The 17315-nt window shown below is 38.7% G+C and overlaps 1 protein-coding gene across 2 annotated transcripts in view; it reads left to right on the top strand.

Annotated features, from left to right (window-relative positions):
• Window positions 1-17315, top strand: part of CPNE2 (copine 2) — an 87288-nt gene that overhangs the window by 47027 nt on the left and 22946 nt on the right. For both annotated transcript variants that reach the window (XM_074293490.1, XM_074293488.1), the window contains 8 exons: window positions 2990-3061; window positions 3508-3591; window positions 4989-5078; window positions 6452-6550; window positions 7182-7268; window positions 8776-8835; window positions 13257-13390; window positions 14148-14202. In XM_074293490.1, coding sequence (XP_074149591.1) covers window positions 2990-3061; window positions 3508-3591; window positions 4989-5078; window positions 6452-6550; window positions 7182-7268; window positions 8776-8835; window positions 13257-13390; window positions 14148-14202 — 681 coding nt within the window. The remainder of the gene's footprint in view (window positions 1-2989; window positions 3062-3507; window positions 3592-4988; window positions 5079-6451; window positions 6551-7181; window positions 7269-8775; window positions 8836-13256; window positions 13391-14147; window positions 14203-17315) is intronic.

Raw genomic sequence — 17315 nt, forward strand, 5'->3', positions numbered from 1 at the left:
CAAAAGATAGCCTCTTTTATTTACTCAAAAAAAAAAAAAAATCAATCTGGGATAGAAAGATCTTCAAAGTTTCTCGATAAAGATACAGCAAAGGAGAGTGAGTTATGATCACACAGACAGAAGAACCAAAGGAAAGAAGTGTCACAAAAACACAAAGAAAAGAATGTATTCAAAGACAGTTCCAGGGATTACAAAGAGGTCCAGAAGAAGCACAACTGAAAAATGGTCATTATACTTGGCAATTAAGAGGTCATTGTTTTCATTATTACTTTAGATTATTTGGAGAGCATAGTTTCAGTTGAATAATATCAGAAGCAAAACATTTAAAATCAGAAGAGGAAGTGGGGGCATTTGGTGTAACTGACTTTCTCAAGTTTAGCTGAAAAGAGGAGAGATAAAGGATGGTAGCTTGAAGGAATCAAGTGAAGGTTTTGTTTTTGTTTGTTTGTTTGTTTTAATTTAAAGATTTAGGAAGAATAAGAGTGTTTGTTGACAGCAGGAAGGGAATAAGTAACTGGGAGAGCTTGAAGATTAGACAGAGAGTAGGGGTTATCATGAGGCAAATCTGTTGGAAAAGACCAGAGGGGATGGAATTACAGGTGCATATAGAGGAGTCTGCCTCACTAGGGAAAAGGGCTTTATTTAAAATAGGGATGAAAGAGGAGATACTGGGGGAACTGTCCAAGTGATATGAGAAGAAAAAAAATTTAGCGAAATTTTTGGGCAGAAATTGCAATGGGAAACTTAAGCAAGAATGAAAAAGTTTGTGATGAGTATGCAGAGAACACTAAACGAAGTGGTAAGAAAAACTGAAAGATTGCACCATACTACATTGGATTAGGGACTTAAAGCCCAAGCCTGATTCTTCTTCTTTAGGCAATAGGGAATCACTAATTATGTTTAAACAGGGGCCTGACAGGATCAGGTCTGTGGAGCAGAACCTTACTTGAAAATCTACCTTAGAAAACATTCATCTTCTGAATTTCAGACTAACCCAAATCTTTCCCATTCATTGCTGACTGATTAGATTTTACATAAAGTTACTATTAGTTGATTTTGTGACCTTAATATTTGTGCTATATAGTCTCCTTACAAAGATTCAATGAGATAAATGCCTGTCCCTCCCTCTTCTTTTCTGATAATATAAATCTTTCAAGGCTCAGCTCAAAACCCAGCTCTTCTATGAAATACTCTACTACAACTTTTTTTAAAAAGTATTTTATTTTTCTCTTAATTACATGTGAAAACATTTGGATTTTTTAAAAACATTTTTAGTTCCAAATTCTCTTTCTCCTTTTTTTCCTTCCACCTTCACTGAGAAGGCGGTCAGTTTGGTATATCTACCATCATTTTGGATCTGTAGATCTAAGTGGTCTTAAATAGTTTTTCCTGAAGTTCCCCAAATCTTTACTCTCTGTACCCCTCTCTTTGTTTTGGCACTTGGCTAATAAAACCTGATATTATTAGTTATCTTTGTGTCAAATTAGTCTGAAATATCCTTGAGAGTAGGGATCGTGTCATATTCTTCTTTGTATTCTTCACAGGGATGACACAAATGACCAAAAAGAATAATGAAAGTACTTATTGCTCACACGTCAAGTGTTCTGTCCTTATAAAATTTATTAGGCGTGTTGCAAGTATTATTGTATCCATTTCACAAATAAGGAAACGGAGTCAGAGTGATGACGTGATTTGCTTAGTCAAAAATCTAGTAAATGTCAGGGCTGAGAATTAAACCCAAATCTCTTGAGTCTAAAGCTTAGTCCTCTTGATAAAATAGAGCATGATGCTTTCTTGTTGTTTTTAAATTTTGGGTTTCTGTTTTTATTGCTATCCCTTGTTTTTATATCACCTTGATTTCTAAATATATATCTTCTCCTACTCAGAGAATCATCCCTTGCTTAAAAATAAATAAATAAAAGGAGGAAAAAACAGTTCTCCCAAACTAACAATGCACCAACTCAATCTGATAGTATAGCATCTGCAGTGTCACACTCATAGCATCTCATCTTTCTTTAGAAAGAAAAGAGGTATTTTTCTCATCTGTTCGCTAAGATGAAACTCACAATAATTAGATAACATTCAGATTCTTTTTTCCTTTCTTTCCAGTAACATTTTTGTAATTGTAATAGTATTCCTTGTACATTTTATTTTCACAATTCTTCATTTATTCATATGTCCTCTTGTGCTTTTATGAATTCATCATATTTATCATTTCTTATAGTGCAGTTATATTCTATTACATTCATGTTGTTTAGCCATTGCCAATTGATGGTCATCTGCATTTTTTGTTGTCACCAAAAAAAAAAAAAAAACCCCACCAAAAACAGCCTATTGCCTTCTGTAATGAGTATTCTACATATGTGAGGAGGATGGACCTGAGCATGTTCTCTAAAGCTAGACAGCAATATTTCCCATCCTGCTCAAATAGGATAGGTACCACAGATGACTGACATCTGGATTTTAAAATACCAGGGATGGTCAGACGTGGTGGTACATTTTGTAATCTTTGTTATTGGGAAGCTGAAGCTATTGGATCACAAACTCCAGAGGTCTGAGCTAAAATCAGTGTGGTATCCACTGATAGACTGAACCCTTAGAATCAGGAAGGCATTGAGTCTACAGGAAGAGGGGTAAATCAGTCCAGGTGGAAAAGGAACAGATCAAAATTTTTCGTGAAGAACTTCTTCCACTCCACCCACCCCCCAAAAAAGTTTAATGTCAGGTTTATTTTTTGCACAATATGCCTCTGGCTTTGATTCTTTCTTGTGAGTACCTTCCCATCCTTTCCCTATTCTAGACCACCGTTCCCATGCTGGGTCCAGTTGGGTTTACTTAACCTCTCTCAGGACACTGTGTCCATCATTTCATCTGTCTCCCTAACATCCCAGTCTTTCCCCGAAGTTCCCCCTTGTATGAAACTGGGTCAGGAGAAGGTGATCAAAAATCAAACCTCATTATGCCTTTCCCCTTCTTACCTGCTTCACAGATCACTGCCCAGGAACTGTCGGACAACCGGGTCATCACACTGAGCATGGCAGGCAGGAAACTGGACAAGAAGGTATGAGGAGGGCTACATGGGGAAGAGGTCTTGTGGGTTCTGGGGATATACCACCTGTCCTAGGTCCTGACAAGTAGGAGTCCTTTTCTAAAGCAGGCCAGATCTATGGCCAGAAGAAATGTACTCTAGGGAAATGACCAGGGGCTCAGGCCATGGTTAGATTCTCTTCCACTTCCACCAAAAAAGAAAAACTTAACCATCTAACATTAGTCCACATTCTTGTCATTCTTTGTCCTTATGATCTTGATATCTCTTGGACAAAGAAAATCCAGCTACCTGTCATGTGGTCGTTGTTCTCTAAAGAGAAAGGAATTTCTAAAGAGTAGAATTTTCTTTGTCATAGCCCTTCTGGGATTTCCAGTTCAGTTCCCACTCTATGCTCATCTACTACCCAGAATGTTTTTGACATAGGAAATATTGGTAACCTCCATCTTTTCTCCCTATAGGACCTCTTTGGGAAATCGGACCCCTTTCTAGAGTTTTATAAGCCAGGAGATGATGGCAAATGGATGCTTGTTCACCGAACAGAAGTGAGTGACCCCTGCATGGAGTATGTGAATCTATCTTCCACAAACTCACTCCGTGACCTTGCACGAATGATAGTTCCCATCAATCCCTCAGTTTCCACTGATGTAAAATGAGTAGGATTAGATTATTTTCCAGGTCACCGGCAGCTCTGTGAGTCTTTGAAATAAGTCAAGACCAGTCATGAAATCAGGCAGGGAAGGACAATTTCTCTTAGACCTTACCTGAGCAAAACTCAGGTTTAGGGACTTTTTCTCACTGTCATTTACGGGCAGTCCCAGTCACAGTAGGGCTGAGTCCTAGTAAGACTCAGCATTGGAACCTCGTAATTAATTCCATGGTGGGTTCTAGGTGTTGAAGTGCATTGAACGTTGGAATTGGATTCAGGAAGAGTTCAAATTACATTACCACTGTTTGCCTCAGTTACTTCATCCATAAAATGGAAATATTAATAGCATCTCGCTTATAAGAATGTTGTGGGAATCAAATACAATATTTGTAAAGTATTTTACAAACCTTAAAATGCTATATAAATGCTAGCTATTATTATTATCATTTCAGTAGACAGAGAAAGTTAATGAGTAACTATTTTTAAGGGCCTGTTGTGCCAGAGACTGGGAATAAAATATAAGCAAAACAGAAAGAGGAAGGGGAAAAAATTTGAAATTCAAAATCTTATTTTATATATTTCCTCAAATGGAAATTTGTTCCATGGAGGAATTCACCTATCAGAGGCTGAGGCTGCAAAAGTGAAGGCTTTTCCATGTGAGGTCACTGGCACAACGGTAGCAAACTCTAGAAGCCCAGAGCTGATTGAATTAGAAGTGTATTGATTGGTGGCCTCATTTGTATAATTATCTACCTTATTAGAAGGAAAGCTTTAATCCCTGATTGATTCCCTCTGTCTTCAACACTCCCAGTGTATGCGCACATCTATATCTTGTTTCCTTTACCCTAGTACTTCTTGGCTTCATATTTTATTTATTTATTATTTTTTTTAAGGCTGGGGATAAGTGAATTGCCCAGGGTCACACAGAGAGGAAGTGTTAAGTGTCTGAGACCAGATTTGAACTCGGGTCCTTAATCTTCTTGCTAAACTGTAAGCTCTTTGAGAACAAACACCACTTCTTATTTCTGTGACCTCCTTCTCCAGAGTTTAGGTCTGTACTTATCAGCTAACTAATAAATAAATTTGAATGATACATCTTTCTTAAAGTCTCAGTACGGTGTCACTGAACCCTGTTTGCCTAGCAAAAAAAAATAAAATAAAATCTGTTCCTTTTCTTGCTAATTCCTCTCTACCTGATAGGGACAGATGAATCTCAGAAATACACTGACTTTTCTTCTTCTCCTTCCCTGAAAAGGCACTGAGATGATAGAGCTCTCTCCTTCCTTTCTAAAGGTGATAAAGTACACTCTGGATCCTGTGTGGAAACCATTCACTGTGCCTTTGGTATCACTCTGTGATGGAGATCTGGAGAAACCTATTCAGGTAAGCTTATCTGTCTCTATTTAATGCTTGTCTTGCATCCTTTCCATTGCCTGTCCAGTTGCAACAGTTATCTCCTTGGGGAGAGGGAGTGACTTCTTTCTCTCTGAGAGTCCTAAAATCCACAGGGCAGAGGTAAAAATCCAGTAGCCTTCAGGCTTTTCTTAAACCCTCTACTGTAGGTGACTATGGACTGAACAACTATATTCCTTGCTTAAAATTAGAAAATAGAGAGGACAATGTGCTTGTAGGATAGACTATTAAACTCATCTTCTACTGAAAACTGGCAGGAAATCTCTATAAATTCTCTATCAAAGCTGTCCTACCCAGGGTGAAAAGGGCTCTCAGACTCAAAGGGTAGGGACAAGAGTCTAGGAGGGACAAAGGAGAAGGAGGAAGCATCTTTTATAAAAGTGTGCCCCAAATGCCTTCCTCATCCAGAGAGAACAGTGAAGACTGAATGTTAATCGAACCAAAGTATTTTCACTTTCTTTGTTTGCTTTTTCTTTCTCGTATCTTTTCTCCCTTTGGTCTGATTTTTCTTGCACAACATGACAAATATGTTTAAAAGGATTGCACATGTTTAACTTATATCAGATTGCTTTCTGCCTTGGGGAGGGGGAAGGTAAGGGAGGGAGGGAAGAGAAAAAATTGGAACACAAAGTTTTAAAAAATGAATGTCAAAAACTATTTTTACATGTATTTGGAAAATATAATGCTATTGACCCCTCCCCCCAAACATAGACATTTTAAGAAATAAGGACATTATAGAGGAATTATACATGTTTAACATATATTGGATTGCTTGCTGACTAGAGGAGGAGGTAGAGGAAAGGGAGGGGGGAAAATTAGAACACAGGGTTTTGTAGGGGTGAATGTCAAAAATTATCCATGTATATATTTTGAAAATAAAAAGCTTTAATTAAAAATAAGAAGTAAGGAAATTGGATATCAACAATTTTGTGAAGTGGTTAAAATTTTTTTTTTGTTATAGATAAGTGCTGGTCTATGGACCAGTGGTTAGAAAACAGCAGATCTGAGATCAAAAGAACTGGGTTCTCATCCCAGCTCTGGTATTATCTGCTCACCTTTCTCTGTCTTTTCCACCATAAAATGGGGCTACTAATTATTTTCATTTAATCAGTCTTAGAAGATTTCCTAGAAGAGGTAGGAGAATTAGGAGGTACTTAAGTAATACAGGGGAAGCAGGAAAAACAAGTTGATTGGGGATGGGGCAAAACATTAATATTTTAAGGGTGTGATTTTAGACATCACAGTAGAGTTCATAAAATCTGTGAGTTGTTGTGTTAACTAGGATAGGGAGAGTCTGGAAGGGACTTCTCTGGCCTGACTTTAAACCCATTCTGATTCCTCAGGTCATGTGCTATGACTATGATAATGACGGTGGCCATGACTTCATTGGTGAGTTCCAGACTTCAGTGGTGAAGATGTGTGAGGCTCGAGATGGTGTTCCGGTGAGATGGGGTAAAGGGAGTTGGGCATGTGAGTCGCCAGTTTTACATTATTTGGTTGGGAGGGAAGTCTCCTGCAGAAGGTATTAGGACTTATTTTTCAGGAGGCTGGGGAGAAGATGCCCTCTGCTAGCAGCACAGTCATCAGTAAAACTTGGGGAGCATATAGAAATAGGACATTCTGCCATTATCTTCAAGCCTTGTCTTGATGGAAAGAGAACAGCCTCATTAATGGGCACTGTGCAAAATGAGTAATCAGGACCAACAAGTACCTGAGTCCTGGAGTCTTTGGGCCAGTGTCCGCTTGATGTAATGTGTGTAGATGAGAGAACTTTAGGTTGGGAAGCCGAAAGGGAGAAGGCATTTTAGGTTAGGGGAATAATATGAGAGCAAAGACACAGTCTAGAAAATAAGTGTGATATGGAGGCTGTCTATTTTTAGAAGACCAGGTGGGTTTTGTTTTTGTTTTTGTTTTCGTATTTTTTTTTTAGGAGATCTTGTTAAAAGTTTAGTCCGGGATGTGGTGGAGAGAGAAGTCATGAAGATCATTGACTTCCTACTTATTGAGGCTGAGGCTCTGGATGGAATTAATCCAGCCCTTTTATTTACCCTTTTTCCTTTGCTTCGTTCCCAGCTAGAGCTAGAATGTATCAACCCTAAAAAACAAAAGAAGAAGAAGAATTATAAGAATTCAGGCATCATCATTATTCGTTCTTGTAAGGTAAGAGGATGGGTGCCTGCATATTTGGAGGGAGTGAAGAACAGATTATTTTCCATCTGTTATGGGATCAAATAGTCAAGAAATCTACATCTATACCTACTTCTAGGATCCAGCTTTCTGGGGGATAGGAAGGTAAGTGTAGACTCAAATGATTTGCCAGCTGGAAGAAGCTGTGGATCACTGAGTGTTCAGGGGTTTATGAGGTGGAGCCACCAACAAGCTTTGCATGTCCCAAAAGGATGGTAGAGGACGCTGGCTGAGAATCACAGCCACGCTAGAGATGGCTCATGAGAACTAGAGTCTGCCTGCTCCCTCACTGAAGGGCAGTGATGCTGTACAAGGAAGAAACATCACTAACACTGCTTTCATTGATACTTCTCAATTTTCTAAAATATTGCCACATTTTGTGGTCTTTTTTTGATCCTCTAAACACACTTCAGGGGAAGTGAGAAAGAAAGCATTAGCTCTACTTTAGGTAAGGAACCTGAATGTCAGAGAGAGAAAGAAATATGCCCAATGTTTTAAAGCAGTGGGAAAGTCTGAACTTAGGTCTTCCAATTTTGATGTTTTTAATATTTACTTGAAATAAATACACCTTTAGATTGGTTAGAGTTTTAGGTTGTCATAAAACTTATAGTGAGATTGTATTTATGTAGTGGTTACATAGGGTGGCCAATCACTACATAGCACCTTCTTATTCTAGGAGGGTGGACATTTATTCTCTGGGTTGGCTCATTTATCCCAATCTGCTCTCACTGGTAGTTCTAGGTTCCCAGAGATGGATTACCACCATTTGGTTACACTCAAATTCTCTCAAGGTCCTAGAGCTAACCTGCTTTCGGAATAATACACTCTCCATTCACCATTTTAGCTCTTGAGCTTTCACTGATGTGCTTCTATTTGCACAAAACTCACAATGATTATTTTTTAGTTCTTAAATGTAACCATTTCCTTAAAAATGAGACAAAAATGTTATAGGTACTCAAGTAATATAGCAAATAAATAATAAAATGGCCATAATCCACACACAATCATTCTCCCACTAATGCACTCATTATCTCTGAGTTAGAGAAATCTGGTAAGAAGCCAAATGTATGAGGAAAATCCATATACCATGGATAAGTCATAACAAAGGAACCATAAAGTTTGGAGCTGTTTTTCTACTTCAAGAGCTGTCCATAAATAGTCCTTCTTGATCACAGCTTCTGTGATCACTGATCACACTGATAAACTGAGTTGAAACTGAATGACTTCTCTGCTTCCAAGCTGTTCCTCTGCTGAGCCAGACTTACTCTTCAGTAGTAACTGAGTATTTAACACTTCTAGCTTCAAACTTAGCTGAAGCAGCTTTAAAATCTATCTCTTCTTCTTTCTTCTCTTTTCTCCTCCACTTTCCTTTTCTTCTTCTACCATCTTTTTCTTTCCTGGGTTCCAGCTCTAGTTAGATTGAAGGGCTAGAAAATTAGTGAGTAATTGGTGTACTAATTCTTGGATTCTCTTTTTTCAGATAACCCGGGATTATTCTTTCCTAGACTATATCCTTGGAGGATGCCAGCTTATGTTTACTGTAAGCATTTCTGATTATTTTCTGCACTTTCCAGGTCCCAGTGCTATGTGAGCCTTTCTTCTGAGATCCTACACAGACAAAATGAACTGACACCGCAGCAGTAGGAATTTGGAATAGACATCAGGAACACCTTCCTGACAGCAAGTGGCAGAGCCCAAGAAATTTAGAATATTATCAAGCAAAGAAGAAAGACCCACATTTATTGTGGTCGAGTTAGTTCCAAGGTCCTCCCCCAGTTAGGATATGTAGAATGGAAACAGAGATTTGATTTCTTAAAGAACTGAATTTGTTAGGTAGAAGGATCTTAGTTAGGCTGAAGGAAGCTTGAAGTTATTCCTTTAAATCACCACTTCAAAGACCTACAAGTGGTAGGAAAACTTGATCATGTTTGGTCCTTAGTTTGAGTATAGATATTGTTGAGAGAAAAGGAATTTGGAAGGCAGAGCTTGACTAAATGATTTCACAGACTGGACAACTGGCCTGCAAGTCTTCCAATCATCATCTCAATGGGATTCACCTAACCCAGAGCCCTTTCTGGAATCTCATTTTGGAGTCCCACCAGATCCTAAGACTAGAACATGTAGTAGAATCCCCAGTATCCTTAAGAAACTTCCCATCCAAGCAACCTTTTTATGCTCCCAAATCCCTTTCATTTTCTTTTTAAAAAAAAATCTTTTAAAATTTTTTGAACAATCATCAACAAATAGGAATACTTTAGCATACAAAGAGGATTTAATTTAAACTGAACTTTGTTATGTGTAATTAGTGGGTTTTGGGTTTTTTTAAGTCTACATTAAATTGAATACAGTAGTAACAACACTGCCCTGTTTTATGCCCTTTTAAAATTTTTTTGTTTTCTTTTTTATTGATGCTATTTTCTCTCTCTCTCTCTCTCTCTCTCTCTCTCTCTCTCTCTCTCTCTTTTTGCCATCTCTCTCATTCTTCTCATTAATTCAGCCACCATTCACCAAATAATAGCCTTGGTCACAAATTAGTATTAGTGAAACTAAATACATCAAAGCATTGGCTGTGTCAGAAAATGTATGTTTTATTCTTCAACCCCCTTAATATTCCTTAGAACTCCTTTCCCCATCATCCCTCATCAGGAGAAACAAGCTAGAGAAGGGAGGGTGAGGATGAGGGAGAGGATGCCACAGTATTTCAGTCCCTATTTTGTTGTCTTTTCATAAGGGAAAAAGAGAGAGGGGAAAAGGAAGAGTTGTCATGGAAACTGAATGGAGTGCGGAGTTTGATTTTTTTTTTTTTTTTAATTTATTATATTCTTTTAAGTGATGTGTAAAGAGGCCTCAGGGTAGAGGGTTGGTTTGGTTAGAGGTCTCAGGGAAGGAGGGAAAATGTGGTAGACTGGCTTAATGATCTTTAGCAGCTGAAGGTAAGTTGGATCTTGAGTTAAGACACACTCTGCTGCATCCTATGTATATATGTCCATCTTTTTCCCTACAGCTAGATGATGAACATTTTCCAAACAGGGACTATCTCATATGCTGTTCATATTCCCTGCTTCTCTGCAGTACCTAGCATAGACTTGGTAACCAACAAATTGTTTTTGTTTTTATTTAAAAAAAAATTTTTTTTAATTAAAGCTTTTTATTTACAAAACATGCATGGGCATTTTTTCAACATTGACCCTGGTAAAGCTTTCTGCTCCAAATTTTCCTCTCCTTCCCCTCACCTCCTCCCCTAGCTGGCAGGTAGTCCAATACATGTTAAATATATTAAAATATATGTTAAATCCAATATATGTATACATATTAATACAATTATCTTGCTACACAAGAAAAATCAGATCAAGAAGGGGAAGAAAAACTGGGAAAGAAAACAAAATTCAAGCAAATAACAGAGAGAGTGAGAATGCTATGTTGTGGTCCACAATCAGTTTCCACAGTCCTCTCTCTGGGTGTAACTGATTCTTTTCAGTACTGAACTAGTTTGAATCTCTCATTGTTGAAGATTTGCACTTCCATCAGAATACATCTTCATACAGTATTGTTGTTGAAGTGTATAGTGATCTTCTGGTTCTGCTCATTTCACTCAGCATCAGTTGATGTAAGTCTCTCCAAGCCTCTCTGTATTCCTCCTGCTGGTCATTTCTTACAGAACAATAACATTCCATAATATTCATATACTATAATTTATCCAACTATTCTCCAATTGATAAGCATCCATTCCTGCCACCACAAAGAGGGCTGCCACAAACATTCTTGCACATGTGGGTCCCTTTCCTTTCCTTTAAAATCTCTTTGGGATATAAGCCCAGTAGTAGCACTGCTGGGTCAATGGGTATGCACAGTTTAATAACTTTTTGAGCATAGATGAATTAGTTCACAACTCCACCAACAATGCATCAGTGTCCCAATTTTCTCACATCCCCTCCAACATTTGTCATTATCTTTTCCTGTCACCTTAGCCAATCTGAGAGGTGAGTAGTGGTAACAGATTGTATTGAATGAATTAGAACTAACTACCTCCACACCTGCCCTGGCCCGTTAGATACATTCACTCTTAGCATTTTTTGGAGCATTTCCCTGTCTTATCCTTTCCCTTGGGGAGACTGACCCTTTTTTACTTGGTAAAAAACAAAAATTTGTCTACCTCAAGTCTTTCCAGTGGCTTGGACCCATGGCTTAGATATTATCTTGAATTCAGGATTAGGAGAGTCCATTAATGCCATCATCAAAAACCTTGCAGGATCCCCTCTAGTTTTGTGGGGCTGTGATCTTCCTACCACATCATCATGTCCTGGGGGTGAGTCCTGATTGAGATTTTGACAGAAAAAAGCATACCTTAACCCCCAGATTCTAGACTGTCTTAAGATGAAGGGGAGTCATCTAGTCGAGTGCTCTCGTTCTTTAATGTTGAGGCTCAACAAAAGAAATGACTTGTTCAAATTAGCATAGTACATTTACTGGCAGAATTAAGACTAGACTTCAGTTTTTATGATTCTTGGGCCAGTGTGTGACTATGATAGACATTAAATCAAAAAGCAGCTGACAAGCTAAACCATGTGCCTAGCACTGTACCAGATATTGGGAAGGATACAAAATGATATGAAATACCATTCTTGTATTCAAAAGAGTTATAGTTTAGTTATTATGATAATAATTATAAATAATACCGGTAAAATGTGCCAAATGTCCAATAAAGGGATAAAGATTCTTTTTATTTTCCCCAATGGTATTTTATTTTTCCAAATACATGTAAAGACAATTTTCAACATTCATTTTTGTAAAATGTTATGTTCCAAATTTTTCTCCCTTCCCCCTTTCTCCAGACAGGAAGCAATCTGATATGGAATGTATATTAGCAATTCTTTTAAACATATTTCTATATTTGTCATGTTGAGCAAGAAAAATCAGATTAAAAGGGGGAAAAAAATGAGGAAAAAAAAAAACAGGAAACAAACAACATCAAAAACAAAGTGAAAATACTGTGTTTTGTTCCACATTCAATCTCCATAATCTCTCTGGATGTAGATGGCATTTTCCATCCCAAGTCTATTGAAATTGCCCTGAATCACCACATTGTTTAAAAGAGTCAGGTCCATCATAGTTGATCATCACATAATCTTGTTACTGTGTACAATGACCTCTTGTTCTTTTTTTTTTTTTTTTTTTTTACCTCTTGTTCTGCTAATTCATTTAGCTAGCATCAGTTCATGAAAGTCTTTCCAGACTTTTCTGAAATCAGCCTGCTCATCATTTCTTATAGAACAAGAATATTCCATTACATGCATATACCATAACTTATTCAGCCATTTCCCAACTAATGGGCATCCACTCAATTTCCAGGTCCTTGAAGGCCACAAATTCTAAGGGATAATGCGTCAGAAAAAGGAATCATTGTCATGAGCTAAGGTAGATGGGGAAGGCTGCCTGAATCATGTAGGACTTGTGCTGAACCTTAAAAAATGAATAGGACAATGATCATTGTAGGCAAGGGGAGTAAGGATATTTCAAATAAGGGAACAGTCCCTTGAACAAAAATTATGATTTAGGATATGTTGAAGGCATATTGGGACAACAGTAGGGAGAGCAAATGTGATTGCAATAGACACGAAAGGGGACAGTGGGAGCTAAGGTTAAGAAGAAAACGTTCAGGATCAGATTGCCCAGAACCTTAAATACTAAGCTGAAGAATTTGGACTTTGTTCAGTAAACTCTAGATAGAACTCACAGTGGGGAATAACCTAATTGGGGTTTGCTTACATTTTAATAAGGGAAATAAATTATGTCCATTCAAATATAATGATCAATCTGAGGAGTTTTAATGGGATAGTTTCTTTTCTTCTCTGGGACTGGAAGATGTTAACTGAGCTGAAAGAAGAGAGTCCAATGATGGAGATGGAGGTATGCTTCAGGCTATGTGTCTCAATGCCAACTCTTCCTTACTTTTCCCTCCAGGTCGGAATAGACTTCACAGCCTCCAATGGGAACCCTCGAGATCCCTCCTCTTTGCACTACATCAACCCCATGGGCACCAATGAGTACCTGTCAGCCATTTGGGCTGTTGGGCAGATCATTCAGGATTATGACTCGTGAGTTAAGTTCCTTCACTCTATGTATCTGTCTTCAGGGCACCATCTATTCTTTGTATCTAAGTACTGAGTGTAAAGCAGATGCTCAACAAAGATGAGATGAGCCTGGAAGCCCTGACTCTGCTAAGGATCACTAAAAAATTGTGTGATCTTGGTCAAGTCACTTACTACTCTTGGTTTCAAGTTCTTTCCTTTATAAAGGGAGAAAAGGATGGTTATGTGAACCAGCTGAGACCATGGCTTCATCAGCTGTGCTTCATCAACTGCCAAGGGCTTTGGAGAGTGTAAATGACAATATAGGTACAATCTGTTTGCAATGAGTATTTTTCCCTAAGTTTCCCAATTGAAAACAGGAACCCATGAAGAAGCCAAGGCCAGAGAAGCCTGAAGAGCAGAACATTGGGGCTTAGGGGCTAAGAATGGCAATTTTTTGATTCATTGGCAAGAAGGGGGCATTATAGCAGTTCAATAGAGACTTGTTTCTTTTGGCTCAGACATTACCATCTTCTCAGTGTTAGGTGAGAGTTAAATTCAGGGCTCAGTTCTCTCTATAACCTTTACCACTCTGACAAAATACAAGAGAACCTCCTCTGTCTGAGTGCCATTATTGGCCTGGACCACCTTCCAATGCTTTCTGCCCCCAAGAGAAATCAGGCAGAGATAGTGAATCTTATGAAGACTTCCAGTGATTCCCTCCCCATCCCATTTCAGCTAGAATGGATTTCTTAGGATCTTCTTATTCTCTTTCTCTGTTTAGGGACAAAATGTTCCCAGCTTTGGGATTTGGTGCCCAGTTACCCCCAGACTGGAAGGTAAGGACAAGTTGAATGTGTGTTTTCTGGTACTGATGTGGTAAAAGAGCTTTGGCTTTGGAGTCAGTGATCTCTGATGTTACATGTTTGATTGGAAGAATCCAATTAATCCCCCTGAGCTTTAGTTTCCTCCTTTTGAAAGTGGAGAGAGGGTCCCTTCCAGCTCCAGCTGTTATTTCCTTTATTTTCAAAGAGGAACATGATCATTTCCCTGGATATCTCTTTGTATCTAGGTTGAAAAGGCCCTGGAGCTGTGACCTCTCCATTTAAAAAAAAAAAGAAAAAAATTAACCCACATTTATTAAGTACCTACTAGGTACCAGGCATTGTACTAAGTGCTGGGAAACAAAACAAGGCAAAAGAAAGCCCCTGCTCTCAAAGTTGCCTAATGGGAAGGACAACAAGCAGAGAAATTCATCTAAACAAGTAATGGATAAATAGGAAATAATTAATGGAGGAAAGGCACTAGAATTAAGAGGGTTTGGGAAAAGCTTCCTATAGAAGATGGGATTTTAGTGGGACTTAAAAGGAAGACAGGGAAGGTGCCCAGAGCTGATATATAGTGTTTTATTCATGGACCAGCCAGGAGACCAATGCTACTGGAAGAAGAGTATGTGTTGGAGAGTAGGGTATAAGAAGGCTGGAAAAGTTATGAAGGGGGGCAGGATCTGAAGGATTTTGAATGTCCAATACATTTTGTATTGGATCCTGAGGGTTTTAGGGAGCTACTGGAATTATTGAGTAGGGTGGATAATATGGTCATACTTTTCTTACTCGGCTAATTGAACAATCAGTATTTCAAGGACATTTAATGTAAGCCCAGTCCTGTGCTATAAGCTGTGAGGGATATTCGGAGGTAGGTCCATTTTCTCAAAGAGATTTCATTTTAGTTGAAAAAAATTGCTATACACCTGAGGGAGAGAAGACATCTTATTCAACTTTGGAAAATCTTTGAAAGCAAGGGATGGTACATGCTTGTGACATGGAGTCTTGCCCAGAGCTAACCTGACTTATCTATCCCTGGGTCCCAGGCTTCAAGTGATAGGATTAGACTTTTTCCCTCTGGATCAGTCCTCTGCTTTCTAGTCCTAAGCTGTTTCCAGACCGAGAATGTCCTTTCCCTAACTCTGAAGAAAGGTTTTCATATGGTACTTTAGGGACTAGACATCAGTTTTTTCTAACCTCCAGATTCCTATCTACATGTGTATGTTGGGAGGGAGGTTAGTAACTATCAGTCTTAACTTAATTGCCCTAGGGGTGTCATTGCTGGATCAGGCAGCCCCTGGTAACAAAAGCCAGACCAGGGATATTGCAGAATTCAACCCACAATGATCTCTCAAGATAAGAGCCACACAAATCATGCTGGCAGCTCAGGATGCGCTGGTTGCTAGGCTACCACCCCATGCTTTCAAAGAACTGAGCTGAATAAGATGTTTTTTAGCACACTCAAGTCTCATTGGAAATGTCAATGAACATCTTGCAAGGCAAAGAGCCCTGTGAAACCACAGGGCCCCCAAAAGCCCTGGAAAAAGGAGAAAGGGGGGGGGGGCTTGCATTCTCAGGGAAACTGTTCAGCAAGGTTGTCATTTGGTCCATTGACAAAACAACGAATCAGCATGAGCACCTGCTTTATGTCCTGCCCTGTTTGAGGCTCTGATATGGGGAAAGAATGAAAAGATGAGACCCCTGACCATGAGGAGTATCTAGTTGAGGAGATAGACGAAAAATCTTGAGAAGATGTGGGGTGGGGTAAGGAGAGGAAACAAGGTCATCATATCCAGGGCTTTGTGGAGAAGGCTTGTTTTTTGTTTTGATTTTGGTTTGGTTTTGTTTTTTGTGATTCCAAGAGCTGAGACCTGATGGGAGGCAATCACAAGGGGTTAGATTTGGGCTCAAAATAAGGAAGAGCTTCCTGTCCATTGGGCCATTTCAAAAATAGAAGTGGTAGTGAGCTTCAGTGGATATTCTCAAATGAAGGTTGGATAACCAATGATTGGAATGGAGAGAAATTTCAGTCTGAGAGGGGAAGGTGAGACTACAGTTAAGCTAGATGACTTTTGTAGTCTTTTCGTCAAACCCTAGACCTAGAATTGAAAGCCTCCTCAGACCATTAATCGAACCCCTTGAATTTAAAAGGAAAAAGCCAAGGAATTGGAATAATTTGTCCAGGCTTAAAGGCAGAGCCAGGATTAAGACCTAGGGCATTACCTTCACTGGAAGATCCCATTATTTCTTCATCGGCATGGATGCCTCTGATAGATTCCAAGCCCCACTGCACCTTTGAAGATCCTAAGGATCATGGATCCAAAGCTGAAAGAGAGACCTCACAGGTCTAGGACCTAGAGAGGTCAGGTAATTTAGCCATCGTCCCAGAAATTATAAGTGGCAAACTGAGGCTTCAGCTCCAGATAAAGGGGAAGCATCAGAACTTAAGACAGCTAGGGCTCAAAAGGTCTGTGCTCCCTTCATTCTCTGACCAATTCACTAAAGACCCTTTAAATAGTTAAAAAAAAAAAAAAATAGTGGTTACAAGGGTAAATGGGAGAGAAAAAAGACCCAGTGCTTGCTTTTAAGAAACATTTGTTCCATTGGGTACAATTGGAATTGTCTTAGAATATCTGAGCTGGAAGAACCCTTAGAACATGGAATTCTTTTTTTTTTTTTTTTTTTTTAATTTTTATAATTATAACTTTTTTTTTTTGACAGTACATATGCATAGGTAATTTTTTTTTTTTTTAAACAACATTATCCCTTGTACTCCCTTCTAGAATGTGGAATTCTAGAGATAGCATGTTAGAGTCAGGAGGGAATTTAGAAGCTGTCAGGTTCAATCTTCCTTCATTGCAGGAATCCCCCTTCACAGTTTCCCTGTAGGGTACTTGTCTAACCTCTGAGGAATAGGGAGCCTATTAATCATCAGCAGAGCACAACTTGACACTTTGCATATGAATTATCCCCTCTGGGGGCATAACTGTGGCTAAAGTTGTGTGCTAGACTGGTATGTGATTGTTCTCCCCTTTTCCTTACTATGGGCCTTAAAAATAGATTCACTTTGTCCTAAATTCAGACTTAGGGCAAAAAAAAAAAAAAAAAAAAAAAAAAAAAGTTGTCAC

Source organism: Sminthopsis crassicaudata, chromosome 2 (assembly GCF_048593235.1).
Source record: "Sminthopsis crassicaudata isolate SCR6 chromosome 2, ASM4859323v1, whole genome shotgun sequence".
Taxonomy (NCBI): Eukaryota; Metazoa; Chordata; class Mammalia; order Dasyuromorphia; family Dasyuridae; genus Sminthopsis; species Sminthopsis crassicaudata.